At 43.3% G+C, this 24,918-nt stretch overlaps 1 protein-coding gene across 1 annotated transcript; it reads right to left on the reverse strand.

The window, feature by feature from the left end:
* Positions 1-12,366: 12,366 nt before the first annotated feature.
* Positions 12,367-24,460, reverse strand: LOC114693580 (fas apoptotic inhibitory molecule 1-like). The gene is made up of 5 exons (XM_028869998.2): positions 24,292-24,460; positions 20,228-20,348; positions 18,535-18,763; positions 17,113-17,162; positions 12,367-12,588 (listed from the first exon to the last, which is right to left on the reverse strand). The coding sequence occupies exons 1-5, from the start codon at positions 24,297-24,299 to the stop codon at positions 12,439-12,441; spliced, it is 558 nt and encodes a 185-aa protein (XP_028725831.2). The 5' UTR covers positions 24,300-24,460; the 3' UTR covers positions 12,367-12,438.
* Between the last annotated feature and the right edge of the window lie 458 nt (positions 24,461-24,918).

Here is a 24,918-nt window from a genome sequence, read left to right on the forward strand (position 1 = left end):
TTTAAAGTACCAGTAAGCCACAAGTCACATGGCAACTTATAGATTAATAGAAATGGGTTAATTTAAGATAATAAGAACTAGATAGCAAGAAGCCTGCCACAGCCATACAGTTTATAAGTAATATAAGTCTCTGTGTGTTTACTTGGGTCTGAGTGGCTGCAGGAGCCAGGTGGACACAGGAAAACTCCAGCTACAAGAAATCCTGACTAAGAGTGGGGAAGGCATGAGGTTTAGTCACATTGCATCCACACTCAGGAAGCAGTGAGAGATGGGTGCTGGTGCTACTTTTGATTTCTCCTTTTCATCCAGTCTGGGACCCAGTTCACATTTAGGATGAGCCTTCCCACTTCAATTAATTAATCCAGTCTACAAACTTCATGGACATGCCCAGAGGTCAGTCTCCTATGTGCTTTTTATTATTTTCCTGGACGATTTTAGGTGATGTCAAGTTGGCAATTATTTACCACCCTCATTGTCTTAGGGTTTTTATTTCTGTGAAGAGACACCATGACCACAATAATTCTTGTCAAGAAAAACATTTCACTGAAGGTGCTCACTTACAGTTCAGAGGCAGTTTATTATCATCATGGCAGGGAGCATGGTGGTGTGCAGGCAGACATGGTGCTGCAGATTGAGAGAGACCAGCTCCCTCATTTTCCCCAAGGGTACTCTTGAGGAGGGAGAGGTGAGAAATCTGTAGATAGAAGTATAGAGGAGAGAGACAGAAAACACAGAATAGCCGGGTGGGGGTGGGGGGTGGGGGACACCTGGATCCTAATCCACTGGTCCTTTCTGTCTCTACTAAAAGGCTTTTTAAATGCCAAGGGGTGGAGCAAAAGACCTCCCCCCAGCACAGCCAAGTGTAGACCATCCCAGACACCTGATGACCATGCACATGGTCAAGCCATCCCCTAATGTAGCCCCACTGTGTAAAGCAAGTTCAGATCTCACTAGAAAACCTTTGTGGGCTCCCACAGCAGGAGTAGCTGGGAGGCCTACATCTTGCAGACAACAGGAAGTCAACTGACAACACCAAGTGGTATCCTGAGCATAAGAAACCTCAAAGTCTGCCCCTAAAGTGACACACTTCCTCCAACAAGGCCACACCTCCTAATAGTGCCACTCCCTATGAGATTATGAACCAATTACATTCAAACTACCACACTCAGGAAGAAAATGTAGGCCAAAACAGAGCTGGAGGTGCTAGGTATGGTGCATGCCTGTAGTTTCAGTATTTGGAGAGCAGAAGATCACAACAAGTTCAAGGCCGGCCTGGTCTACAAAGCTAGTGATTGGATACAAAACTAGGAATTAAATGTAGGGGGAAGAGGTTGGCCTTGACTAGGGGAGATGAAAATTCTTTGAATTTGAGGCCGTGGGTTATTAGTGAGCCTAATTGTCTCAGCTTTTTTCTCTTCTTCCTTCTCCTTCAATGCTTCTCGAAGACAATCTCTCCAGGAGACTGCACAGCTCCCCCCAAGCCCTCCCCAGACTTGCAGATTTGGGGCTTCACCCCTACACTCTATCTTCTCCCCCTCTGACCTATGTGTGGAAATGATCAGAGGGCTTCTTCTGTCATGGCATGCCCTACTGAGCTGTCTCCCTCGATAGGCCTGGGGTTAATCATTCAGAAAGCAGCAGTGCCCAACCTCTTTTCTTTTCCTTTTCATTTATCAGTTCATCCTCCTCTAAGTTGACACAGTCTTGCTACCTAGGCCAGGCTGAACCTCTTTCTGCTGCCTCCCAAGCGCTGGAATTAAAAGCACATGCCACTACCATAAGATTTTAGTGTTTTCTAACTTTAATTTGCACATAGTAATTGGACATGCTTATGGAGAGTGGTGTGACATTTCAGTACAATGAGTAATAATAAGGTCAGAATAACTGACATTTCCATCACCTCAGATACCACCACATTTGTTTGTTGGGAACATTCAAAATCTTCTCTATTAGCTGTTTTAGATAAAAAAAATAAAAATAAAAACCATGTGTTAGCTGTTGGTTAATTCAATATTGCTGAGAGTGGTGACAAGAATCCTGGTTTGTTTTACCGTTATCTAGATAAAGGTATGCATAATCCTATTATCTGTCAGTTTTAAAAGTAGGTACATCCAAAGAAGTATGCACCTATGTGAACCAGGAAATAAGTGACAAATATAGCAACTTCCCTTGCCATTGCCCCAGCCTAGAAATGCTGTGTCCCACAGGAGAAAGGATATATAAATTACAGGATGTCCATAAAATAGTGCATTGTACAATGGTCCCAACAAATGACAACAACAGCTACATCCCCATGGTAAACCTTGAATGCATTGTATCGAGTGAAAGAAGACCAACCTCCAAAGTAGGCAACATCTTTCTAACGTAAGGAACTAGATGACTGACCGGAGAAGGACAGAGAGGGCGGAGGTCCTGACCAGTGGGGGACAAGCAGGGCTACGGATATGTGGGCACTGTTTTGATGTAAGCTCGAGTCACATGGCTGTTTGCACTACAATCCGTTGTTATTTGTATGCTGTTAGTGGCTTATGCACTTTGTGCCATCTGCTATTTTTCACAACAGAAAAAGTGTACTTGGTGAGTTCCAAGCCAGCTAGAGGTACATCGTGGGTCTGTTTCAAAAAACAAAACAAGTCAGATGGTGGTGCCTTTAATCCTAGCACTGGGGAGGCAGAGGTTAGGAGGATCTCTGAGTTTGAGGCCAGCCTAGTCTACAGAGTAAGTTCCAGGACAGCCAGAGCTACACAGAGAAACCCTGTCTGGAAAAACCAAGAAGAAAAAAAAAAAAAAAAAAAAAAAAAAAAAAAAAAAAAAAAACCACCCTAAAATCTTTTAGTTATTTTAGGGTGTGCAGTGAATTAATTTGTATTTCCCTAATATGCTACTTTTCTGTTACTGTGATAAATACCATTTCCAGAGCTACATCCAGAAGGAAGAGTGTATTTGGGCTTATGGTTCCAGAGAGGTAAGAGTCCATCTGGTAGGGAGGCATGGCAGCAGGAAGGCACAGTGTGTGGAATAGGAAGCTGAGGGACCACATGGCATCCAAAAGCACAGAGCAGAGAAAGCAAACCGGAAGTGAGGGAGTTTCCAAACTTTCAAAGCCCACCCCCAGTGATAACTTCCTCCAGCAGGACTGGACCACCTACATCTCCCCAGACAGCACCACCAACTGCTCAGATACCACAAGCCAATGGGAGCAAGCCAGTAAGCAGCACTCCTTCATGGCCTCTTTATCAGCTCCTGCCTCCAGGTTCCTACAAGGCTTGAGTTCCTTCCTTAGCTTCCCTCAATGGACTATGACTCAAGATATATAAGTCAAATAAGCCCTTTCCTCCCCAAGTTGCTTTTGATCATAGCAATGATAATCTTAATGAAGACAAGTTCATTTAGAGCCCTTTAGATATATACTCAAGAATGGCACAGCTGGCACATGATAGCTCTATTTTTAGATTTTCGAGTAATCTGTGCTAACAGCTGCTGTATAATATTTTGTTTGTGTTCTGACAAATAAAGCTTGCCTGGCAATAAGAGGGTAGAGCTAGCCTCTAGTTAACCATAGAGGCCAGGCTGTGGTGGCACACACCTTTAATCTAGCACTAGGGAGGAGGAAGCAGGAAGATCAGGAGTTCAAGGCCACCCTGGGCTACACAAGATTGAACCAGTCTAAAAGAGAAACAGAACCAGTTGGTGGTGTCTCACACTTTTAATACCCAGCACTAGGGAGGTGGAGACAGGAATACAAGGTGAGTGGAGACAGGATCTCAGTCCCATTCAGTCTGAAGATTTGTAGAGATGGGCCGACCCATTGGGTCTGAGATTTTGTAGAGGTAAGAAGTCTCTGGTGGCTGGCTGCTCTGCTTCTCTGATCTGTCAGGTTTCACCCTAGCATCTGACTCTGGGCTTTTATTGTTAAGTCTAAATAGATCCATGCTTCAAACTACAATCCTGTCAGCTCTGTAAAAGGCTTTGGATCCTTGACAGTATATGTTTCCCGTGCTGAGATGTGAACCCATGGCCTCATGCATGCTAGGCAATTGCTCTACCACTGAATTATATTCTCAGCCCATTTGACAGGTGTTTTTTGTTTGTTTGTTTGTTTTGTTTTTTCTTCTTTCTTTCTTTCTTTCTTTTTTTTTTTTTTTACCTGATGATAGCCATTCTGACTAGGGTAAGGTATAATCTCAATGTCACTTTGATTTACAATTCCCTGATAGCTAAATGTAGTAGAATATTATTTTAAGGTATATTACTTTTGTTTATGTTGCATTTGTTTAACTCTGTGAAGCTGTGTTACTGTGCCTGTCTAACACACCTGATGGTCTAATAAAGAACTGGTCAATAGTAAGGCAGGAGAAAGGTGGGGCTGGCAAGCAGAGAGAATAGATAGAGGGAGAAATCTGGGAATGAAAAGGATTGAGCAGCCAGAGGAGGAGAATGGGAGAAAAAAGTTCCCAGCTATCCATTTGTGATGGTTAGCTCTAGTTGTTAATTTGACACAATCTAGGATCACCTGAGAAGAGAGCCTTAATGAGGGACTGCTAGATGAGGCTGGCCTGTGGGCATGTCTGTCGGGAGTGATCTTGATTATATTTATTAATTAAACAGGTGGCACCAGACAGGGGATCTGGAACTGCGTAAGTGTTGAAAGTGAGTTGAACACAAGCATGCATGCATTAATCTCCTCTCTCCTTCTTAACTATGAATAGGATAAATATTTTCCCCTCTAAGTTGCTCTTGTCAGAGTGTACTATCACGGCAACAGGAAACAAAACTAAGATACCATCTGACAGGAACTAATATCTAGAGTATGCAAAAATATTAAAATTAAACATAAAAAATCATCCATACATGGGCTAATGGCTTGAACAGACAGTCTCACAAGAAGTAAAAGTGGCCTACAGATAGATGAAAAAAACATTCAGCATCCTTAGCTGTTGTTGTTTTGGCTCTTTTTTTTGGGGGGGGGGCACCACCCAGCTCCCAAATATTCTTACTTATGAATGCCTGGCCTCAGCTTGGCTTAGTTTCTAGTCAGCTTTCCTTAACTTTAACTTATCCCATTTACTTTTTGCCTCTCGGCTTTTCCTATTCTCCTCCTTCTGAATCTTACTCTTACTCCTGGCTTGCTGTGTGTGTAGCTGGGTGGCTGGCCCCTGGAGTCTTTTGTGGATCCATATGAGTTTTAGATTTTTTTCTTTTCTATAAAGAATGCCATTGGACTTTATTGTTTTTATTTTTTCTCTTTCTCTCTCTTTTAAAAATTATATATATACTATATATATATATATATATATAAATATAATTATTTGTTTTCTTATTTTTTTTTTTTCAAGACAGGGTTTCTCTGTGTAGCCCTGGTTGTCCTGGAACTCGCTCTGTAGACCAGGCTGGCCCTCAAACTCGCAAAGATCCACCTGCCTCTGCCTTCTTTGTGCTAGGATTAAAGGATGCGACACCATCGCCTGGCTAAAAATTGTATTTTTAGACAGTTTCATGTGATCCAAGGTGGACTTGAACTTACTGTGTAGCCAAGGATAACCCTGAGCTTTTGATCCTCCTGCCTCTGTCCTCTGAGTGCTGGGATTGCAGGCATGTACCACAGGCCCAGTCTGTGCCATTTTGGAGACTGAACAGGACAGTGTGCATTTCAGACAAGTACACTGTGAACTGAACTCTGTCCCCAGCTCCTCCTGTATTACTTCTGATGATACAGTAACTTTCACAATGTCCATTCTGCTGATTTATAAATAGACACAGATATTTCCATCTTTAAGTCTTTCACCAATCATTTCAAGTTTTCATTTAGAGGCTATTCAGCTCCTGAGGTAGGTTTATTCCCAGGGACTTCTTGAGGCTTTTGTGAATAGGATGGCTTTTCTGATTTTTCTTTTCTTTTCTTTTTTGAGACAGGGTATGAAGCCCCAGTTGGCCTGGAACTCTCTTTGTAGACAGAGATCCCCCTGCCTCTGCAACCCCAGTGCTGGGATTAAAGGTGTGCGCCTCTGTAGCAGGCTTGCCTTCATACATGTAACTGTGGGCCTTCCTTTACTGTGTTTATGATTCCTTGAAGTGTTTCTGCAGAGCTGGCTTAGTGATCACAGGTTGCTTTATTTGGGGTTATCTCGGTGCTTTTGATTTGCCCACCCATTTGAGGACACACTTTTGCCAGACATAACAGTGTTGTGGGGGCAGTTATTTAGTTTCAGGGCATGAAAGATCTCATTCTTTGTGTTCCTGGGCTTTAAGATTTTCGGAGAGAAGTCTAATGTCATTCTTCAGAGTTTGCCTCTGTAAGTTTAAAAAGGCCTTTTTACGTGCTATTCATGTATTTTTAAGTCATATCACTTTAAGTATAAGGTGATTTTTTTTATTTTAAATTTATTTTTATTTTATGTATGCTGGTGTTTTGCCATGGATATCGGGTCCCCTGGATCTGGAATTACAGACAGTGTGAGCTGCCCTGTGGGTGCTGGGACTTGAACTCAGGTCCTCTGGAAGAGCAGTCAGTCAGTGCTCTTAACCACTGAGCCATCTCTCCAGCCCCAGTATAAGGTGATTTTAAAGTATAAAATTGTGTGTAAAGTTCTCTTCTGTTTGTGTCTGTTTGGGACACTGTGTCTCTTTTGTTTGAGTGTCCATGTCTTTCCCCAAGTTTGAATAATTGTCTGCTATAATTTCTCTAATTGTCCGTGCCTCTGGTTTGTATCCTAGCACCTCTTGTACCTCATGGGTTCTCAGGTTTGATCTTTTGACCATGTCCTCAGTGTTGGCATTCTGGCCCGCCCCTTGGGGACCCGCCCTGAGTAAATTCTCCTTTAAGGAAAGACCCCTCCCTTCTTCTTCCTCTTCCCCTTCCTCCCTTTCTCGCCATGAGGTACACACATCTCCGCTTTCCCTCTTTCCCTCTTTCCCTTCCTTTTCTCTTTCTTTCTCTCTCCCTTTCCCCCTATTTCTCTCTCTCTCTCTCTCTCTCTCTCTCTCTCTCTCTCTCTCTCTCTCATAATAAACTGGCCACATGGATGTCCGCTGTGCCTGCATGGCATGCCTCAACCCGCCACAGGGCACCTTGGTCCAAGGCCTCCCGTGCGCCGTATCATTACACCCAGGGTTTTGAAAGATATGTTCATATTTGTTTACTTTTCCCCCATGATTTGTCTCAATATAATATTTTCTCAGTTTCATCCTCCATCTCTAATCTGCATTCCTCTGCTTGGTCTGCCCATTGGTGATGCTTGCCACTTTGTTTTTATTTGATGAAGACTTTCTCTTCCAAATGTATTTTGTTTTTCAAAATACGGATTTTATTTTTGTTCATGCTACTGAAATTCTCATCCACATTGCTGACTTCATCATCTACTTTATCATTTGACTTTTTTTTACTTCATTTAATTATTTTTGTTTGCTTTTTGAGACAGGTTCTTGTGTAGCCTAAACTGGCCTTGGACTCCTTCTATAGTTAAGGGTGACCTTGAACTTGTGATTTCCCCTGCTCTCACCCTCTGAGTCCTGGATTATAGGCATGTTTTTATGTGGTGCTGAGGATTGAACACTAGAGCTTTGTGCAAGCTAGGCAAACATTTAACCAACTGAGCCACACACATTCCAGGCTGTCAACTGGGAGTTTTAATCCTCTTTGAGGACATTATCATTTTGAAAACTAGTTGTTTTTGTTGTAGTTGTGGGTATTTTGAGATAAGATCTCACTGTGTAGCTGGCTTTGAATTTGTAGCAATCCTGGTGCTGGGATTATACAACCAGACTTTTAGGTTTTTGTGTGGCATGTCTACAATTTCATTATCTTTGAATTCATGCTGTGACAGATTTCAGGCCCAGTATACACTGAATCCACACCAACACGCTGCTTTTCATTAAAAACAAAACTGAAACATGAGTCACCAGTTAAAACTACATTCCCACAGTGTGATCACAGGAAGATGTAATCAAACTGTCCTCCTGCTGTGTGCTGAGTTGGTGAGACTTGGTGGTGGTGGTGGGGGATCACAGGCTTTGATTCTAATAGCTAGAGCTCAACACAAAATGTTTTTGTATTTTTTTTTAATTGTTGTTTTGGATGTGATGCAAGACACTCTTGTACCAGATAAAATACAGCCATTCAAAGAAAAAAAAAATGTAAACAAACCACAATATCCAAAGACTTGAAAACAAATGCAGCTGAGTTTGATGTCCCTTGGCTTTGAACTTTGTCTTCTCCTGGTTTTCAGGGGCAGCAAAGCAAAGAGAATAGTAGTTGGGTTTCTTAGTAAATTTGTTTCTTAGAGGCAGGTTCACACGTAACCCAGGCTGTCCTTATTTAATATATAGCCAAGGATAACCTTTGACTCCTGATCCTCCTGCCTCCACCTCTGGAGTACTGGGGTTATAGGCATGTGCCATGATGCTCAGCTTGGTAAACATGGATGTTTTTAGTATGAGAGAAAGTATGTGAGTGTGCATGGTCAAGTGTGTGTGTGAATGTGTGTAAAGGTCAGAAGACAAGCTCAGGTGTCATCCCCAGGAACACTGTCTGCCTCCCTTGAGTCTGGGTGTCTCATTGCCCCAGAGCTCATCAATTAGGTTAGACTGGCTGACTAATGAGCTCCAGGGAATTTCCTCTCTCCAGCCCTGGGATTTGAAATGTGCCAGCACACTGGCGGTGATGGCTAATTTTAGTTGTCAACCTGATTACATATGAAATAAAACCCAACTGCTGGGCACACCTGTGAGGGATGTGCTTTCCTTTTCTTTTCTTCCCCAACCACCTTTAAAAAAATTTTTTTTTTATTTTAAGATTTTGAGACAGGGTCTTATAGCCCTCACTGTCCTAGAACTCACAGATATCTACCTGCCTCTGCCTGGGTCTAAAGGCATACACCACCACACCCAGCAATGAGGGATTTTCTTTCTTCCTTCCTTCCTTTCTTTCTTCCTTCCTTCCTTCCTTCCTTCCTTCCTTCCTTCCTTTCTTTCTTTCTTTTTCTTTCTTTCTATCTTTCTTTCTTTTTTCTTTCTTTCTTTCTCTTTCTTTCTTTCTCTCTCTCTCTTTCTTTCTTTTTCCTTCTTTCTTTCACGACTTCCACTTTTTTAAAATAAAGATCTATTTATTTATGTATTTTATGCATGAGTGCTATATTCATGCACACCAGAAGTGGCCATCAGATCCCATTACAGATGGTTGTGAGCCACCATGTGGTGGCTGGGAATTGAACTCAGGACCTCTGGAAGAGCAGCTAGTGCTCTTACCCACTGAGCCATCTCTCTAGCCTGAGGGATTTTCTTAATCAGATTATTTGAAGCAGAAGACTCATCCTAAATCTGGGCCATGCTTTCTGGTGGCAGCCCAGGACACCAAGCCAGGCAGTGGTGGCTCACGCCTTTAATCCCAGCACTCAGGAGGCAGAGCCAGGCGGATCTCTGTGAGTTCGAGACCAGCCTGGGCTACCAAGTGAGTTCCAGGAAAGGTGCAAAGTTATACAGAGAAACCCTGTCTCGAAAAACCAAAAAAAAAAAAAAAAAAAAAAAGAAAGAAGGACATCAAGTGCTGTCCTCCCTTTCTCTGGCAAGTTTATCTCTCCTGTCTCTGTGGCCAGCATTAAATAAAGCTTCTCCAGGTTCACAACACAGACTGAAGACCAGTAGCTCTCCAGGAATCCTTCAAGATTAGTGTCCAACTGAGGAAACGGAGACATTCAGCTTTGTGGACCAAACAGCCTTGGAATTCTAAGCCTTTCTGTAGTCAGCCATCACTAGACCTCCCAGACCACATCCTGTGAAACAGTCTAATAAATCTCTTTTTAATATATATAGTCATTCAATCAGCTCTGTTCCTTTAGAGAACCCTAACTAATACACTGAATTTTTTTCTTGTGAGTTCTTGGGGATTGAACACAGGTCCCCTGAATGCAAAGCCTACGCTTTAACTAACTGAGACATCTCCACAGCCCTGATGATTTTTATGAATGTTTTGATGCAGGTGTGGTGCTCCACACCTGTCATTCCAGTCCTGGGGAGGCAGAGGTTGGAAGCCCAAGAATTTAGGGTCATCTCAGGTGTGGTGAGACTCTGTCACTCACAAAAGTTTTCGTAGGGACTGGGGATATGATAGTTGGTAGGATGCTTGCCTTGTACGCATAATTGCATGATGTCATGGGCTGAATGCCCAGCAACACACACACACACACACACACACACACACACACACACACACACACACACACAAGAAAAGATTTTGGTACAGGTAGTATTTTGAGCAGACCATTGTGAAGACATCAAAATAAATGAAGTTAGAGAAAACCAGTGGCAAAGGCTCTTCATGTGTCCCTTTTCTTCATGTGTGCTGGCTCCTTGGCTTAGGCCTGCACAAGCCGTATCACCCTCCCTTGTCTCCTGACCCCCGGTTCCTCTTTCCTGGTGTTGGAACTTGGGTCTGCCTCATGTCTGCCCAGTCTCTCTTGGATCGCTGTCAGTTCATTACCAAGTATTGAAGAGTGCGGGTGGGTGGTCATGTCTGGAAACCCTGAGTTTCAACCCTTCCTAGGCTACCACTGAGCAACTCCCGGAGCCTGAGGTGGTGTCTGGACAGGTGCTGCCCAGCAGAACTTGGGGTGGTGATGGACATTGTCTGCAGCTGCATCATCCACAGCACTAGCCACTGGCCACAGGTGACTGTTGAGTACCTGGAATGTGGCCAGAGTTGCTGACTGAACTCTTTTTAATTAGCACAGGAAGTAATGAGTTTTATTATGGCATTTTTACCCACAAATGTCATTATACCTTGTTCTCATTTGTTTCTCCCATTTCTCTGTTCCACCCCCACATCCCGCCAACCCAACTCTTCCAAGTCCCTCCTCCTCCACTTTCTTCTTTTTCATCTTCTCCTCCTCTGCCACCCTTTTTTGCTTGTTTTTGAGACAGGTCTCACTGTGCTGCCCTGACTGACCTAGAACTTGCTATATAAACCAGGCTGGCCTCAAACTCACTGAGACCCACATGCCTCTCTCTGCCTCCTGGGTCCTGGGATCAAAGGTGTCATCCCTCTCAGCTGTGACTCCGCTTCTTAAATCCCTATGTAAATTGTTTAAGGTTGCTTTGGTTGAAGTGTGTATGAAGAATCTCAGACTTCCACAGGCAGAGGGTGTTTCATGGGAGCCATGTAAATTTAGTTAAAAAAAAAAAAAACAAACACTCGAATGGGGCTATGAAAGAATTTTAAAAATTGGTACAGAAATTACTTTAAAAAACAAAACTACAACAAACATCTGAAGTCTAATTCTACTTGAAATTTTCAGTGCTTTGAGCATGAAATTGGGAGAAATAGGCAGTAAAAATAACCCACTTAGCAAGAAGCAGTGATCCTTCAACCCAGCAATACTGAGGTAATACAAAGGGGGTGCATGTGGTCCACTTCACTCAGGTCGGGCTCTCCCACATCGCTCTGCAGAGTTCAGCGCCTCTGTCGACAGGCTAAGTGCTCTCATGGGTGGTTTCTCCTCTGAGCAGACTCAAGAACAAAGCTCCTTGTTTCAGCTCCCAAGCACTGGAAAGACTTAGAAAGATCGGGAGGGAAACAAGCCATGCTGGAGCACTAACCATGCCTGCCTCTTCGTGAGTTTGCCTTGGGGGGCTCCACTCTGCCACAGAGACACCCACTCTGGTGCCGAGCTGACAGGTGGGTAAGTGCTGACTTTGAAACCTCGCCTGAAGATACATCCGGTTTGATGCAGCCTGGTGTTCTTGCAGTAAAGCTATTTTCTTTATGTCTGATGTGGTCACCGTGAAGCCAAGTGGCTGTGGCCGCCGACACAGTCTCTTGGTTGGAAGGTGATGAAATCAGTAAACAAGCAAAACAACAATAACAGAACCCTGGATGTATCATTATGAACCACCTGCTTTAATGTAGAGGCAACCTACCTGCACAGGAGAAAAAAAAAAAATGAAGACATGCTTATTTGTAGAAACACATGGGATACAACACTGCATTTCGAAGAAGATTACTGACGTGCAATGTCCTTGATTTGGGTCTCTACATTATCTTCCTTTTAAATTTAAAGCATTTTCACATCACTTAAAAGATGAATTCTGGGGCAGCAAGAAGGCTCAGTGGAAGCTTGCTGCCAAGCCTGAAAACCTAAGTTCAGTCGTCAGAGCCCACACGCTGGAGGAGAACTTCAGCTCCAGAAAGCCCTTCTCTGAACTCCACATGTGCATTGTGGCATGCAAGCATGCACTCAAGCACAATGTAAGTAAAAATTTTAAAACTGTAACTTTTAAGATCCACATGATTTTTTTTCCTGACCATTGGAATATTACAGTTTCAAGTAACAAAAGATAAAAATAAAAACACTGCAGACTAAATCTACCAGTATGTACAGAGTGAACACATTTAATTACCGCAGCCATTAGTAAGTCCTCTTCAGCTCAGAACTCATTGACGAGCAGTCACTGGCGGCTCTCTGGGATCTCCCTGTCATCCACAATGAGGGTGTGGATGATCCCTTCTCTCCTCTTCCCGCTGCTGACGGCCTTTATGTAGCAATCGTGGCTCCCAACACTGAAGTGTGTCTCAGTCCCATCATCTACAAACTCGCCCTAGGACAGCACGGGAGGAAGCATCAGTGTTCCAGAAATCTCTTTGTCGGGGCACTAACATCATCTAAAATGGACTAGTGGTATAATGAAATAATATGTTGGTAAAACATTAAGCGTTGCAGACTCAGCATTTCAAACTTGTGTTTATACACCTTTATGATTGTTATAAATTGAGAGTTCCTTTCTTTCTTTGTATTCATTCATTGTTTTGATTTTTGAAACAGGGTCTACTCTGTAGCCAAGTTTAGGTTAAGCCAGAACTCACTGACCTCAATCTCTGGATCCTCTTGCCTCCACTTAATTCTATCATTACAATGACTTTGATAGAAGTACTCTTATTATGCCCACTTGACAGATGAGAAAACTGAGGTAGATGACTTGAAAGTGCCACTCTGCAAGGAGACTACTGTGGTGATATTTTATTTGTGCTCTAACAAAGCTTCCCTGAGGATCAGAGGAAAAAGCCAGCCACTATTTTAAACATAGAGGTCAGGCAGCGGTAGCACATGCCTTTAATCCCAGCACTAGTTAACCATAGAGGTCTGGAGGTCTATACAGACACATAGGAAGTGATAGAGCTGGGCAGAAAGAGGAAGTGATGTAGCTGAGTGGAGAGAGGAAGTAAGAGGGCAGGGCACAGAAAGGTATATAAGCGTGAGTATACAGGAAGTAGTTCTTTCTTGGGCTGATTTCCTAGCAGTAAGAACTTGTGGCTGGCTTGATTTATCCCTCTGATCTTTCAGCTTTCACCCCAATATCTGGCAATGGGTTTTTTATTAATAAGACCGTTTAGCAATTCTTGTTGCAGATTACTCTGAACCAGTTCAAAATTCCATTTCCTTTGGGGATATAAGGTGGTTTATAATAAAATACATGCTTAGCAACAAAAACTGGACACCACTAAATCTATTGAGCACTTGAAATGTGTCCACTTAGAAATGAAATCTATACCCTAAGTTTAAAATATATACCTGATCTCAAAGCCAATGCGAACCTATGAGTGTACATAACTCACTAGTAACTTCCTTTGTTGATTACATGTTAAATTTTAATTCCTTCCTTTTGTTTTTTGAAATAGAATCTTATTTTGTGGCCCAGGCTGACCTATAATTAACTATATGTGCCCTGGAACTCATAGTAATCTTCCTGCCTCAGTGCCACAGTGTTCCCCCAGCCAAATGCTGTATTGCAGATATGAGCCTCCACCCTTGGCTTAATAATCTTGATAAATTGATTTATTAAACATTAAGATTAATTAACTTTAATTTTTTTTAGCATGCCTGCTAAAATGTTAAAATCACACAGGAGACTCAATACTCATGGTTCACATTCTATTTCTGCTCAACAGCACGAATCTACAGAAAGAAGATGGGAAAAAACGGTGAAGAGGGAAGAAGAGCCTTAGAGTAGTGGTTCTCAACCTGTGGGTTGTGACCCAGTGGGAAGGGGCTGAACAACTCTTTTCATGGGTGTTGCCTAAGACTCTTGGAAAACACAGAGCTATGCACTATGGAAAACACAGAAATTATGCAGTAGCAAAATTACAGTTATGACATAGCAACAAAAATAATTTTACAGTTGGGGGTCAGCATACCTTGAGGAAGTGTATTAAAGGATTGAAGCCTTAGGTTGAGGAGGCCTTAGAGGATAGACAGAATTCAAGGAAACCGTGATCAATGCCTTAAGACTAGTCTGTGCACAGGCTAGGGAGCTCACTTAGTGTGTATAACACACTGGGTTTGGTCTCAGCACTGAAAACTCAAACAGGAAATACACAGGCACCCTCCTCCACCCCCATCCACACCCCTTGACTATGAGCATCACAGAGGCCAAGCAGCTAGAGCTCTTGAAGGGAAGGGAGATGTACTGAACACTGACCCAGGCACATCTTTGGGTGCAGAGATCCCTACCACGTTTATACTGAGGCTTGGGAAACGCTTTTGGAAGACAGAACAAGGGTTAGTCACACAATCCTGGTAAGTTGCTTCTTGGCTACTTGACAAGCATAACTTTGGTGCTACTGGTAGGACTTGGGCAAGTTGGTTGCAGGCTGCGCTACCAGAGCTGAGACTTGGGTAATACAGACTGGCAGCTGCTGGGCTAGCTCACTCAGGGAGCCTGAGCACTCTGTTGCAGGTGTGTACAGACTGGGAAAGGCTGCTGGGCTAGCTCACTCAGGGAGCCTGAGCACTCTGTTGCAGGTATATACAGACTGGGGAAGACTGCTGGGCTAGCTCACTATCCACTCTGCTCTTCAACTGGACTACAGTTACAAGAAGGAGACAACCGGATTACTAAGGACTGTTTTCCACACTAGTTTCCTGTCAGTTCCTATGGAACAAAGACATAGGTGGTGTGGATATCGCTCTGTATAAATAAAATGCTGATTGGCCATAGCCAGGCAGGAAATATAGATGGGACAAGCAGAGAAGAGAATTCTGGGAACAGGAAGGCTGAGTGAGGAGATGCTGCCAGCCACCACCATGAGTACCAACATGTAAAATACTGGTAAGCCACGAGCCATGTGGCAAGGTATAGATTTATAGAAATGGGTTAATTTAAGATGTAAGAACTAGGCCGGGCGATGGTGGCGCACGCCTTATCCAGCACTCGGGAGCAGAGCCAGGTGATTCTTGAGTTCGAGCAGCCTGGACTACAAGTGAGTCAGAAAGCGCAAAGCTAACAGAGAAACCCTGTCGAAAAAAAAAAAAAAAAAAAAAAAAAAAAGATGTAAGAACTAGATAGCTAGAAGCCTGAGCCATTAGGCCAAACAGTTTAAATAATATAAAAGTCTATGTATTTATAAGTGGGCTGCGGGACTGTCAGGGCTTGGGGACCCGGAGAGAAACTCTCCAGCTACACATAGGTATGAACATGATTTTTACCATATTTAAAACCGCTTTCCCCTCAGTGGTAGGCAGGGAACCCTGAAGCTTCCACGTGTTAGGCGAGTACTTTTCCCAAGCACTGAACAACACTCCCAGCCCTTAAAAACACATCCTTAATCCCATAAAACCACATTCTTTTCAGTTGTCCCAGAGAATTCCTCGAGGGTGGAGGAGATGTGATTGCAAAGTGCTGACTATCTAGAGACTTGCAGGGGAGGCATGGAGAAGGAGGACCACAGGTCTATTGTAGGCCCAGAGTAGGTACCTGACCACAAGCAGGGTAAGGACTGCACTTCTACAGGGGCCATATGGGCCTAGAGAGCTCCCTGCACCTCTGCATGAATAAAGCTTCTCTCAAGCAGGTTTATTCCGGGGAAGGGCTTAAGTTCTGGAGATAAAGCCCGAGAGACCAGATTACACCTGCCAGGCTTAAGAAATGAAAAGGCACCCACTTTTGTGACTGTGGATTCCTACCTCCTCAGGGACAGAGAATTATGAGATGGAGTAGATTCGAAGTGATCAGCTGAGTAGTTTCCCCCACAAACAACCTTTCCTCTCAGCAGCACCTTAACTCTCCTTCCTACACCCGTAGTGGGAACAACCACACCATGTGATGAGAGAGAAGGTGAGCAGAGAAGGGAGCTAGCTGCTCACCACTGCCAACCTTGGTGTTCCTCCCTGGAGCGCAAGCCTGAGCGGCAAGGACAGCACTTTCTGTGTGGCCGGAAGACCTCAAGACCCAGGGAATTTCCTCACAGTGACTTCAGCTCCTGGTCCTGCATTCCCTGTGCCACCATGTTAATTCATTTCTGCTTGAAATTCTCTCCTAAATTCATTTCACTCCAGGTCACAAGGATGCTGGCCCCTGACAGCAAAGCTGAGTACATTGGAGCCTGGATGGCTTTTGCAGGATGCTTGGTCTCTGTGAGCGGGGAGTCTCTTTCCTCCTACCTTAACAACACTGGTCTACAAATTTCACGCGTCTAATGGCATTTGTGACAGTGCCCTTTTGTAGTCTACCTCACTCCATCTGACACTGTGTACATCACTACTTCTTTAAAAAAAAAAAGCAAAACAAAATAAAACAAAAACCCTCACTTTTGGAAGGTACCATGCACTTTGAGGATATGTGCAAAGCCTTCCTACCCAAGTGTTATCTGCGGTCAGCAGCGCTGGCAGCGCAGAGGGTTGAAAGCCTATCATCAGCTAGAATTTGCCTATCATCAGCTCCCAGGGGACTGCTACACATGATTTCTAGAGGAACAAACACAGGAGGACAGCAGCTCTTAGGGGGAAGGAACCTTTTCATGTGAACACTTCTCAGGATAAAAGCCTAACCAGGAGAGACAAGGTGTGGAGTGTGTGGCTGTGCCAGTTCAGACTGCAGATTGTCTCCAAACGCTCACTGCCCCAGGGACTGTCTGGAAAGGATTTCCAGAACTTAGAGTCAAAAGCAATTCCTATGATTTTTGGTTTACTAAGATTACCTTGGTTAGTTAGAAAATCACCAGAATTAGCACTTGGTTGTGGTGGTTCGTACTCGCAACCCCGATGTTGAGGAGGCTGAGTGGGGAGGACTGAGTTGGAGGTGAGCCTAGGCTACACATGCTCTAGGAATGACTACAGACCGACTTACCGCTGACTCTATTATTTCACCGTTGCACCACACATCCATACTGTTTTTTTCTGTAAAAGTAACAATAGTTAAATGTCATAATTCTATAGTCAAAGTGAACTTGTTGCATTTGTTTTCATTTATATGTATATGGGTGTTTTGCTTGCATATATGTGTACCACATGTGTGCCAAGTGCCCACAGAGGCCAGAAGAGGGTGCCAGATCCCCCTGGAACTATTTACCTTAAATAAGAAAAGAAATACCATGATGGCACATGCCTGTAACTCCAGCACTCAGGGTATGTTTTTGCTTTTGCTTTCATCTTGGAACTGGGGATCCAACCCAGGGCTTGCACATACTTGGCAGGTGCTATACCACCGGCCTACATCTTCAGCCTTATGTTTTGTTTTGAAATTCTCCTTTGAACTGGCCCTTAACACCCTTCCTTGTTAAATAACGAGAGAAATAAAATTCTTCACATGTTTATGTAAAAATAAATTATTCTCCTGACAAATAAAACAAAACAAAAACCTTGAGGGTTAATTGAATGATAATCTGCTCACATGGATGCATGAGAAAAAGAGAGCTCATACATTCTTTCTCCTATTCAAATCTCCCACTTAACTCTATGGAGAGAGTAATTAAATAGTCACTATAAAAATCTAATATGGCCTGCATAGGGTCAAGCCAGATGGGGTTACAGAACTGAGAGGGGGAAGTGGACATAATCTCCCATCCCCAAACAGGAAGTGATTTCCAACTAACAACTGCTTGCAAAGAAAAAAAAAATCAGTTTTCTCCCAATGGCGTCTCATTGGCTGTATAAACCACACTTAAGGGCAGGCCCCACAGTCAGCAGTAGACAATCAACACAAAACATACTCAGTGGTGTTCTTATAGATTTGTTGTCTCATATTGCTTTGTCTGGGTTTTTTAAAAAATCTTAGTCTTTTGCTTGTATACTATGGCTTCCAATTTTGTGTTTTTATTGATTTTATTTGTGTGTTTCTCTATGTGTGTGTGTTTATTGTGATTTTTCCAATTTTTAAATTCTGCTTTGTTTGTGTTTTTTATTTACTTATTTGTTTTCTAAAGAGATAAAGCATGGAGTTGGATGGGCGGGGAGGTAGGGAGGATCTGAGAGAAGATGGGGGAGGGGAAACTATGATCAGAATATATTGCAGAATATATTTTATAAATTTTCAATTAAAAAAAAATCCTGGGGCTGGAGAGATGGCTCAGAGGTTAAGAGCACTGGTTGCTCTCCAGAGGTCCTGAGTTCAATTCCCAGCAATCACATGGTAGCTTACAACCGTCTGCAATGAAATCTAGTTCCCTCTTCTGGCCTGCAAGGATACATGCATGCAGAACACTGTATGCTTAATAAGTAAATAATTCCTTAAAAAAATCCAGCCCATTCTGCAGGAACAGCCCCGACTCACCCAAAACAATTCTAAAGTTCTCGCCATCCAAGTGCAGTACCCAGGTGTTGGTGGTTTTTGATCTGTTCTCTACATACTTTACGAAGCTTTTCCTCTCAATTTCCAGGATATATTTAAAAACATAACCTTTGTCAGAAAGTATATGTATGGTGGCTTTGGTTTTTGCAGCTCCAACATAGAAGGTTTCTTTGCCCACCAAATTGAACATCCACTCTTTTCTTATCTCTTCCTAGATGATAAATTAGAATAGATTAAAATATACAAATAGAGGGAATTTTAATATTTAACATTTAAGAAATAATAAAAAACTTCAAGGTGTTTGTGGTAGTTTTGTTTTGTTTTGGTTCGGTTTTTTGAGACAGGGTTTCTCTGTGGGACAGTCCTGGCTGTCCTGGAACTTGCTTTGTAGACCAGGCTGGCCTCAAACTTACTGAGATTTGTCTGCCTCTGCTTCCTGAGTACTGAGATTAAAGGCACGTGCCACTACCTGATTGTGGTGGTTTGAATAAGAATGGCCCCTATAGGCTCATACGTTTGAAAGTTTGGTCACCAGGGAGTGGAACTATTTGAAAAGATTATAAAGATTAGGAGGTGTGGCCTTGTTGGAGGAAGTATTCACTGGGGGTGGGCTTTGAGGTTTCAAAAGCCCAAGCCAGACCCAGTGACTCACTCTCTTCCTGCTGCCTGTGGATCAGGATTTAGAACTCTCAGCTACTTCTCCAGCAGCATGTCCTGCCTTGCCTGCTGCTATGTTGATAATGGACTAACCCTCTGAAATGGTAACGAAGCCCTAATTAAACACTTTCTTTTATAAGAGTTGCCTTGGACATGATGCCTCTTCATAGCAATACAACACTGACCAAGACGGTGATTAGAAGCCAATATTATTTGTACTTTATGAATTCATCATATCAAGTTTTTGTTTTGTTTTGTTTTGTTATCATTTTTCTGTGTGTAGTGGCACCTAACTTTAATTTCAGCACCTGCGAGGCAGTTGAAGGTGGCTCTCTGTGAGTTTGAGACCAGCCTGTCTGCACAGTGAGTTCCAGGCCAGCCAGGGCTACTTAGACTCTGTCTGAAAAGAAAAGGCCATTTTAAATTTAAATACCAGGTTTCATATTCTTGTATGTAATTATTCTCCTGTAACTACCACTAGATTGCTTTATACAGAAAAACAAATAGGTGAAAAACATAACCATTGTCAGAAAAAAAGCCCCAACTTTATGTATGAAGAAGTTACAAATTATACCAATAAAACCAAGTTTTGGGCCTGGAGAGATGGCTCAGTGGTTAAGAGTACTTGCTGCTTTTCCAGAGGATCTAGCACCCACATGATAGCTCACAACTGCCTATAACTGCAGGCTCAGGGGATCTGATACCCTATTCTGTCCTCAGAGGACCCCAGGCACACATGTGCTGCGCTTGCAAGCATACAGGCAAAACACCCTTACACATACAAATAAATAAAAAGCTTAAGAAAGCAAGCTGGTGTAGTCTTGAACACTTTTAATCCCAGCACTGGGGAAGCAGAGACAGGAGGCTGTCTATGAGGTCTAGACCAGGCCTGTCTAAATAGCAAGTGGTAGGATAGCCATAGAGAGATCCTGTCTCAAAGAGAGAGGGAGAAAAGGAGAGCAGGAGGAGGATGAGCTCTCTGTAGCACATTTTACAAAGTCACATTATGTTTCCCTACCTTCCCATCCACATATACAACTCGTTTTCCTGATGTGGTCCCATGTTCAAATTCAATCTTGTGGATTCCATCACTTAATATAACATCCCAAACAGCTACAACATCTGTCAGTTTCCTTAGGCTATAAAGAGGGCAAAGGAAATAAAAATGAAGCCATTAAAATGGGCTAAACCAGTAATAGAATAGCCAATTCATCTTCTCAAGATTTTTCTTTTCTTTTTCCTCTTTCTCTTTCTTCCTTCTTCCTTCCTTCTTTCCTTCCTTCCTTCTTTCCTTCCTTCCTTCTTTCCTTCCTTCCTTCTTTCTTCCTTCCTTCCTTCTTTCCTTCCTTCCTTCTTTCCTTCCTTCCTTCTTTCCTTCTTTCTTCCTTCCTTCCTTCCTTCCTTCCTTCCTTCCTTTCTTTCTTTCTCTCCTTCTTCCTTCCTTCCTTCCTTCCTTCCTTCCTTCCTTCCTTTCTTTCTTTCTTTCCTTTCTCTCTCTCTCTCTCTCTCTCTCTCTCTCTCTCTCTCTCTCTCTCTCTCCTCCCTCCCTCCCTTCCTTCCTTTCTTTCTTTTTTTTTTTTTTCTTTTTCGGACAGGGTGCTATGTATTCCAGGCTGGCTTCAACTTACTATATGAGCCTGATGATTGAAGTTTGACCCCGGAACCCACATAAGTGTGGAAGGAGAGAAATGAAACCACAAAGTTCTCCTCTGACCTCCACATGTGCTTCATAATACACACCCCGATACACATGTTCACACATCATTTTAAAAAAGTCTGTGGTTTTATGGGATCTGCAGTGGCTATGTTCTTTATTTATTCAAAGCCATGTACCATAAATGTCAGCCTTCAGCTTTTCAAGTCATTGCTTATTTGAACCTGTTTTCAAAGAATACTGTCCTAGGCAGGCATGGTGGCACATACCTGCAATTCCAGCATTTGGGAGGTAGAGGCAGGAGGCTATCAGGAGTTCAAGGAGACCATGTCTAAACCAAACCAAACCAAACCAAACCAAACCAAACCAAACCAAACCAAACCAAACCACAACAACACAAAGACATTGCCCTAGCCAGTAGATGCACTGAAAAGTTGTAGTGTGTTCTGGTGATGACTGATGCAGTGGCTGGTGGCCTTGCCCTCCATGGCAAGGAAGACCTAAAATTACTGTGCAGAGTGACACCCTGTTGTTGCTGGGCACCTGGTACGGCCTTCCTACCATGTGTGAGAGAGATGAATGCTCCGAGGCCAGCCCCAGTGCCCTGGCTCCTGTTGGGTGGGATCTGCAAGCCCTGAGACAGGAAGAGTGCTAGGTTGTCTCAGTGTCCCCTGACCAGTGCATATCTCAGTGGTCTGTTTGTTTCTTCTATATTCAGATACGCTGCTGCTCTGGAATGAACCAGTAAGAGGCCCGTGGGAGCCTACTCCATCAAGTTCACTGGGACCACAAGTGGCTTCTGGTACAGGAACGGAAGAATTGATCCTGACCTGTGCTGCCCCCAGCACACCAGTTTGAATGGCAGGAACAAAAAGAGACTCCATCTGTAACCACTACCCTTTCGCCTGGCAAAGGTCAATAATACAGGACCAGAAGGAGGCTATCGATTGTCCTTTTAAAAAATTTTCTAAAATCTTCTCTTTAAATGCATTTATTTCAAGTATATTTTAGGCCCCACCTCCTTTAAAAATGTAACAAAAACAAACCACCAGGGCCTTGTGCATGCCAGGCAAGCACTCTACTACTAAGGTATATCCCTAGACCTTTTGGGATGTTTGTTTGAGATACAATCTCACGCACTTTCAGGGTTTTTTTTTTTTTAGACAAGTCCCATGCTATAGTCCAGGCTGGCCTCAGCTTCCTCGGTGCTGGGATTTCAGATGGAAGCCAGAATTTCTGGCTTGGTTTTTCTTTTTCTTTTTTTCAATCTTTTATGTTTTCATCTTATTATTTTTCTTGCTTACCTTTTGTCTTGTTTCATATCTTTTAAAAGATTTGTTTTTGTGTGAGTGCATGTGTATAAGTATGTGTGAGTGTGTGTACCTGTCAAGTGTCTCCTGTCACTTTCTATTTCTTTGAGGCAGGGTCTCTCCCTGAACTTGGATCTTGTGTTTTCTTATCTAGTAGAGAGCCAGCAAACCCCAGTGGCCCTCCTGTCTGAGCTAGGGTTAAAGGCATGGGCTGGATGCCTGGTTTGTGACCTGGGCTTGGGGATCGGAACTCTGGTCCTGATGGTTATGCAGCAAGTGTTCTTGATGGATGGGGCATCTCTCCACCCTTATTAGTATAAAGGGGACATAGGCACAGGTATAATAACAGTGGGTGACTTTAATCAACCCAACTCTCATCAGTAGAGAGATCATCCAGACTAAAAAGCATGAAGCTTCGGAGTTAAAAGGCACCATAGATCAAATGAACTTTAGAAACATCTATAGGTATTTCTTTAACATCGGTGGAATACATTTTCTTCTCAGTAGCTCATAGAATTTCTTTAAAACATCATTTTCTAGGCCACAAATCTTAACAAATACAACAGAATTGAAGTAACTTCTTTTTATTCTAACAGATCACAATGAAGTAAACTAGGAATAAGGGGTAAGACAAGAGCAATAGACACTCTTTTGGAGACAAAGTCTGATGAGAACTTACCATGCAGCATTTCTCCCGACCCAGTCTCCACATGCTGGGACTACAGGCGTGAGCGAACACATCTGGCTACCACGAGTACAGTCTTGACTATGTAGTGGGTCATTGATGAACTCAAGAAAGAAGACCTATGTCAAGCGTGCCTGAAATCCCATCACTCAGAAGGCAGTTAAGAGCACTTGCTGCTCTTACTATTTGATACCCAGCACCCACATGGTGGCTCATAACCATCTGATGCCCTCTTCCGACTTCTGTGGGCACCAGGCATGCACATATATACAGGCAAAATGTTCACACACATAAAATAATCTAAACAAAATTTTAAAAAGAATTGATAAATGGGACTTTGTGATATTAAAATCTCTGCACAGCAGATGCTGCAGCAGGGGAAAGAGGCAGCATATGGACCAGGGGAGAATATCTACCGGAATTTCACCCAACAGAGGATTAATATCCAGAATATATTAAGTTTTCAATAGAAAAATCTAAAAGACCAAATAATCCAATCAATAAAGGGGGAAAGTAGACAATTATCAAAAGACAAGGTCTAAACAGTGTTTAATAGGGCCAGGCATGGTGGTGAACACCTTTGTGACTAGTGCTGGCCAGGCAGGCTACAGACTGAGACTATCTGAAAGAGGGAGAAAAAGAGAGGGAGAGAGGGAAGGAAGGGAGGGAGAAGGGGGAGGAGGAGAGAGAGGGAACACAATAAATACTGGTAAAAGAACTGTTATTGGGGATGTAAGGTAATGCAGCCACCATGGAAATCAGTATAGAGTATGGAAGTACTTCCCCCTCAAATAAAAACAGCAAAACAAAATCCCCCAAAACTATGTAGCTATAGGACTAATTATATACCTGAAGGAATCAACTCAGCATATGCTAGACATACCTGTACACCCATGTTCATTTGGGCACTTGGTATAATAGTCACTATATGGAATAAGCCTAAGTGCCCATCAACATGTAAATGGATAAAGAAAATGAAGTCTACATAAACACAGTGGAGTATTATTTATCCATGAAGAAGAATGAAATCATGCTGGTCCCAGACAATGGATAGGATTGAAAAAACAAAAACAAAAACCACAGGCTGAGGCAGAGAAACCACACCAAGAAAGACAGATGTTACATGTTGAATCTAAATTAAAACAAACAAACAAAAACCCAAAGCAAAACATAAGGCATGAAAGCAGAGACTAACTGGGAAAAGGAAGGGGACCAGCAGCAGTGTTAATGGATGGGGTGGGGATGGAGCTCTGGGGAGGGATGGTCAAAGCCTTAATGCCTGCTGCTGGAGTCTCTTGATAGGGTAACGCATAAACCACAGGGAGGCAAGTTGCCTGGCCCCAGGGTCAGATGCTACAGAGGTGTGGGTCTGGCCACCATAGATGGATGGCTTCAAGCCGTCCTCTGCCCTGCAATCTGGGCTGTGGCCTCACCTGTGCATTTGTGGCCTATGGATCACTTTGCAAAGCAGCGTGTTGGGTCTGATTCCTCAGACGGCAAAGCCTTGCTCCTGCAGCAAGCGTGGGGACTGGAAGCTCTGGAAACTTGCGCGTGGAACAGTACAGGCTGCCACTCGCCGTCCTGCGTACTTGACCCTGCCGGTGTGACTGTCTAATCTAATGCTTTATTCTCTGCACAAGCTTTCCTCACAGCCTGGACCCCAGACATCACCAAGTCCCACCCTGTGAGCAATGCCCAACAACAAACGTTGCTAAGAGCGGTCTTCACAGGGTGCCTGGCTCCGTTGCTGGGGTGAAGTTGGTGGGCAAAACTCCAGGCCCCGTGCTGCTCTGAAGCCCAGGAAGGTAAATCTGCTCGTGACATTGGTTCTCAAAAACTACTGGCATCCCCTCCCCTCCTTTTTTCCCCACTCCCCATCGTGGTACTGGAGATTGGGCCGATGTTCGCTGTCTCATGAATCGCCCAGATTGGCTTTGAACTAACTCTGTAACCCAGACAGACCTCAAACTTGCAATTCTCTAGAGCTCATTCTTTATTTCTTTAAAAGCCCAGACTACTTAAGGTGGATTTTGTGCTCACATCTCTGTGTGAACTAGCCC

Source organism: Peromyscus leucopus, chromosome 7 (genome assembly GCF_004664715.2).
Source record: "Peromyscus leucopus breed LL Stock chromosome 7, UCI_PerLeu_2.1, whole genome shotgun sequence".
NCBI classification, from domain to species: Eukaryota; Metazoa; Chordata; class Mammalia; order Rodentia; family Cricetidae; genus Peromyscus; species Peromyscus leucopus.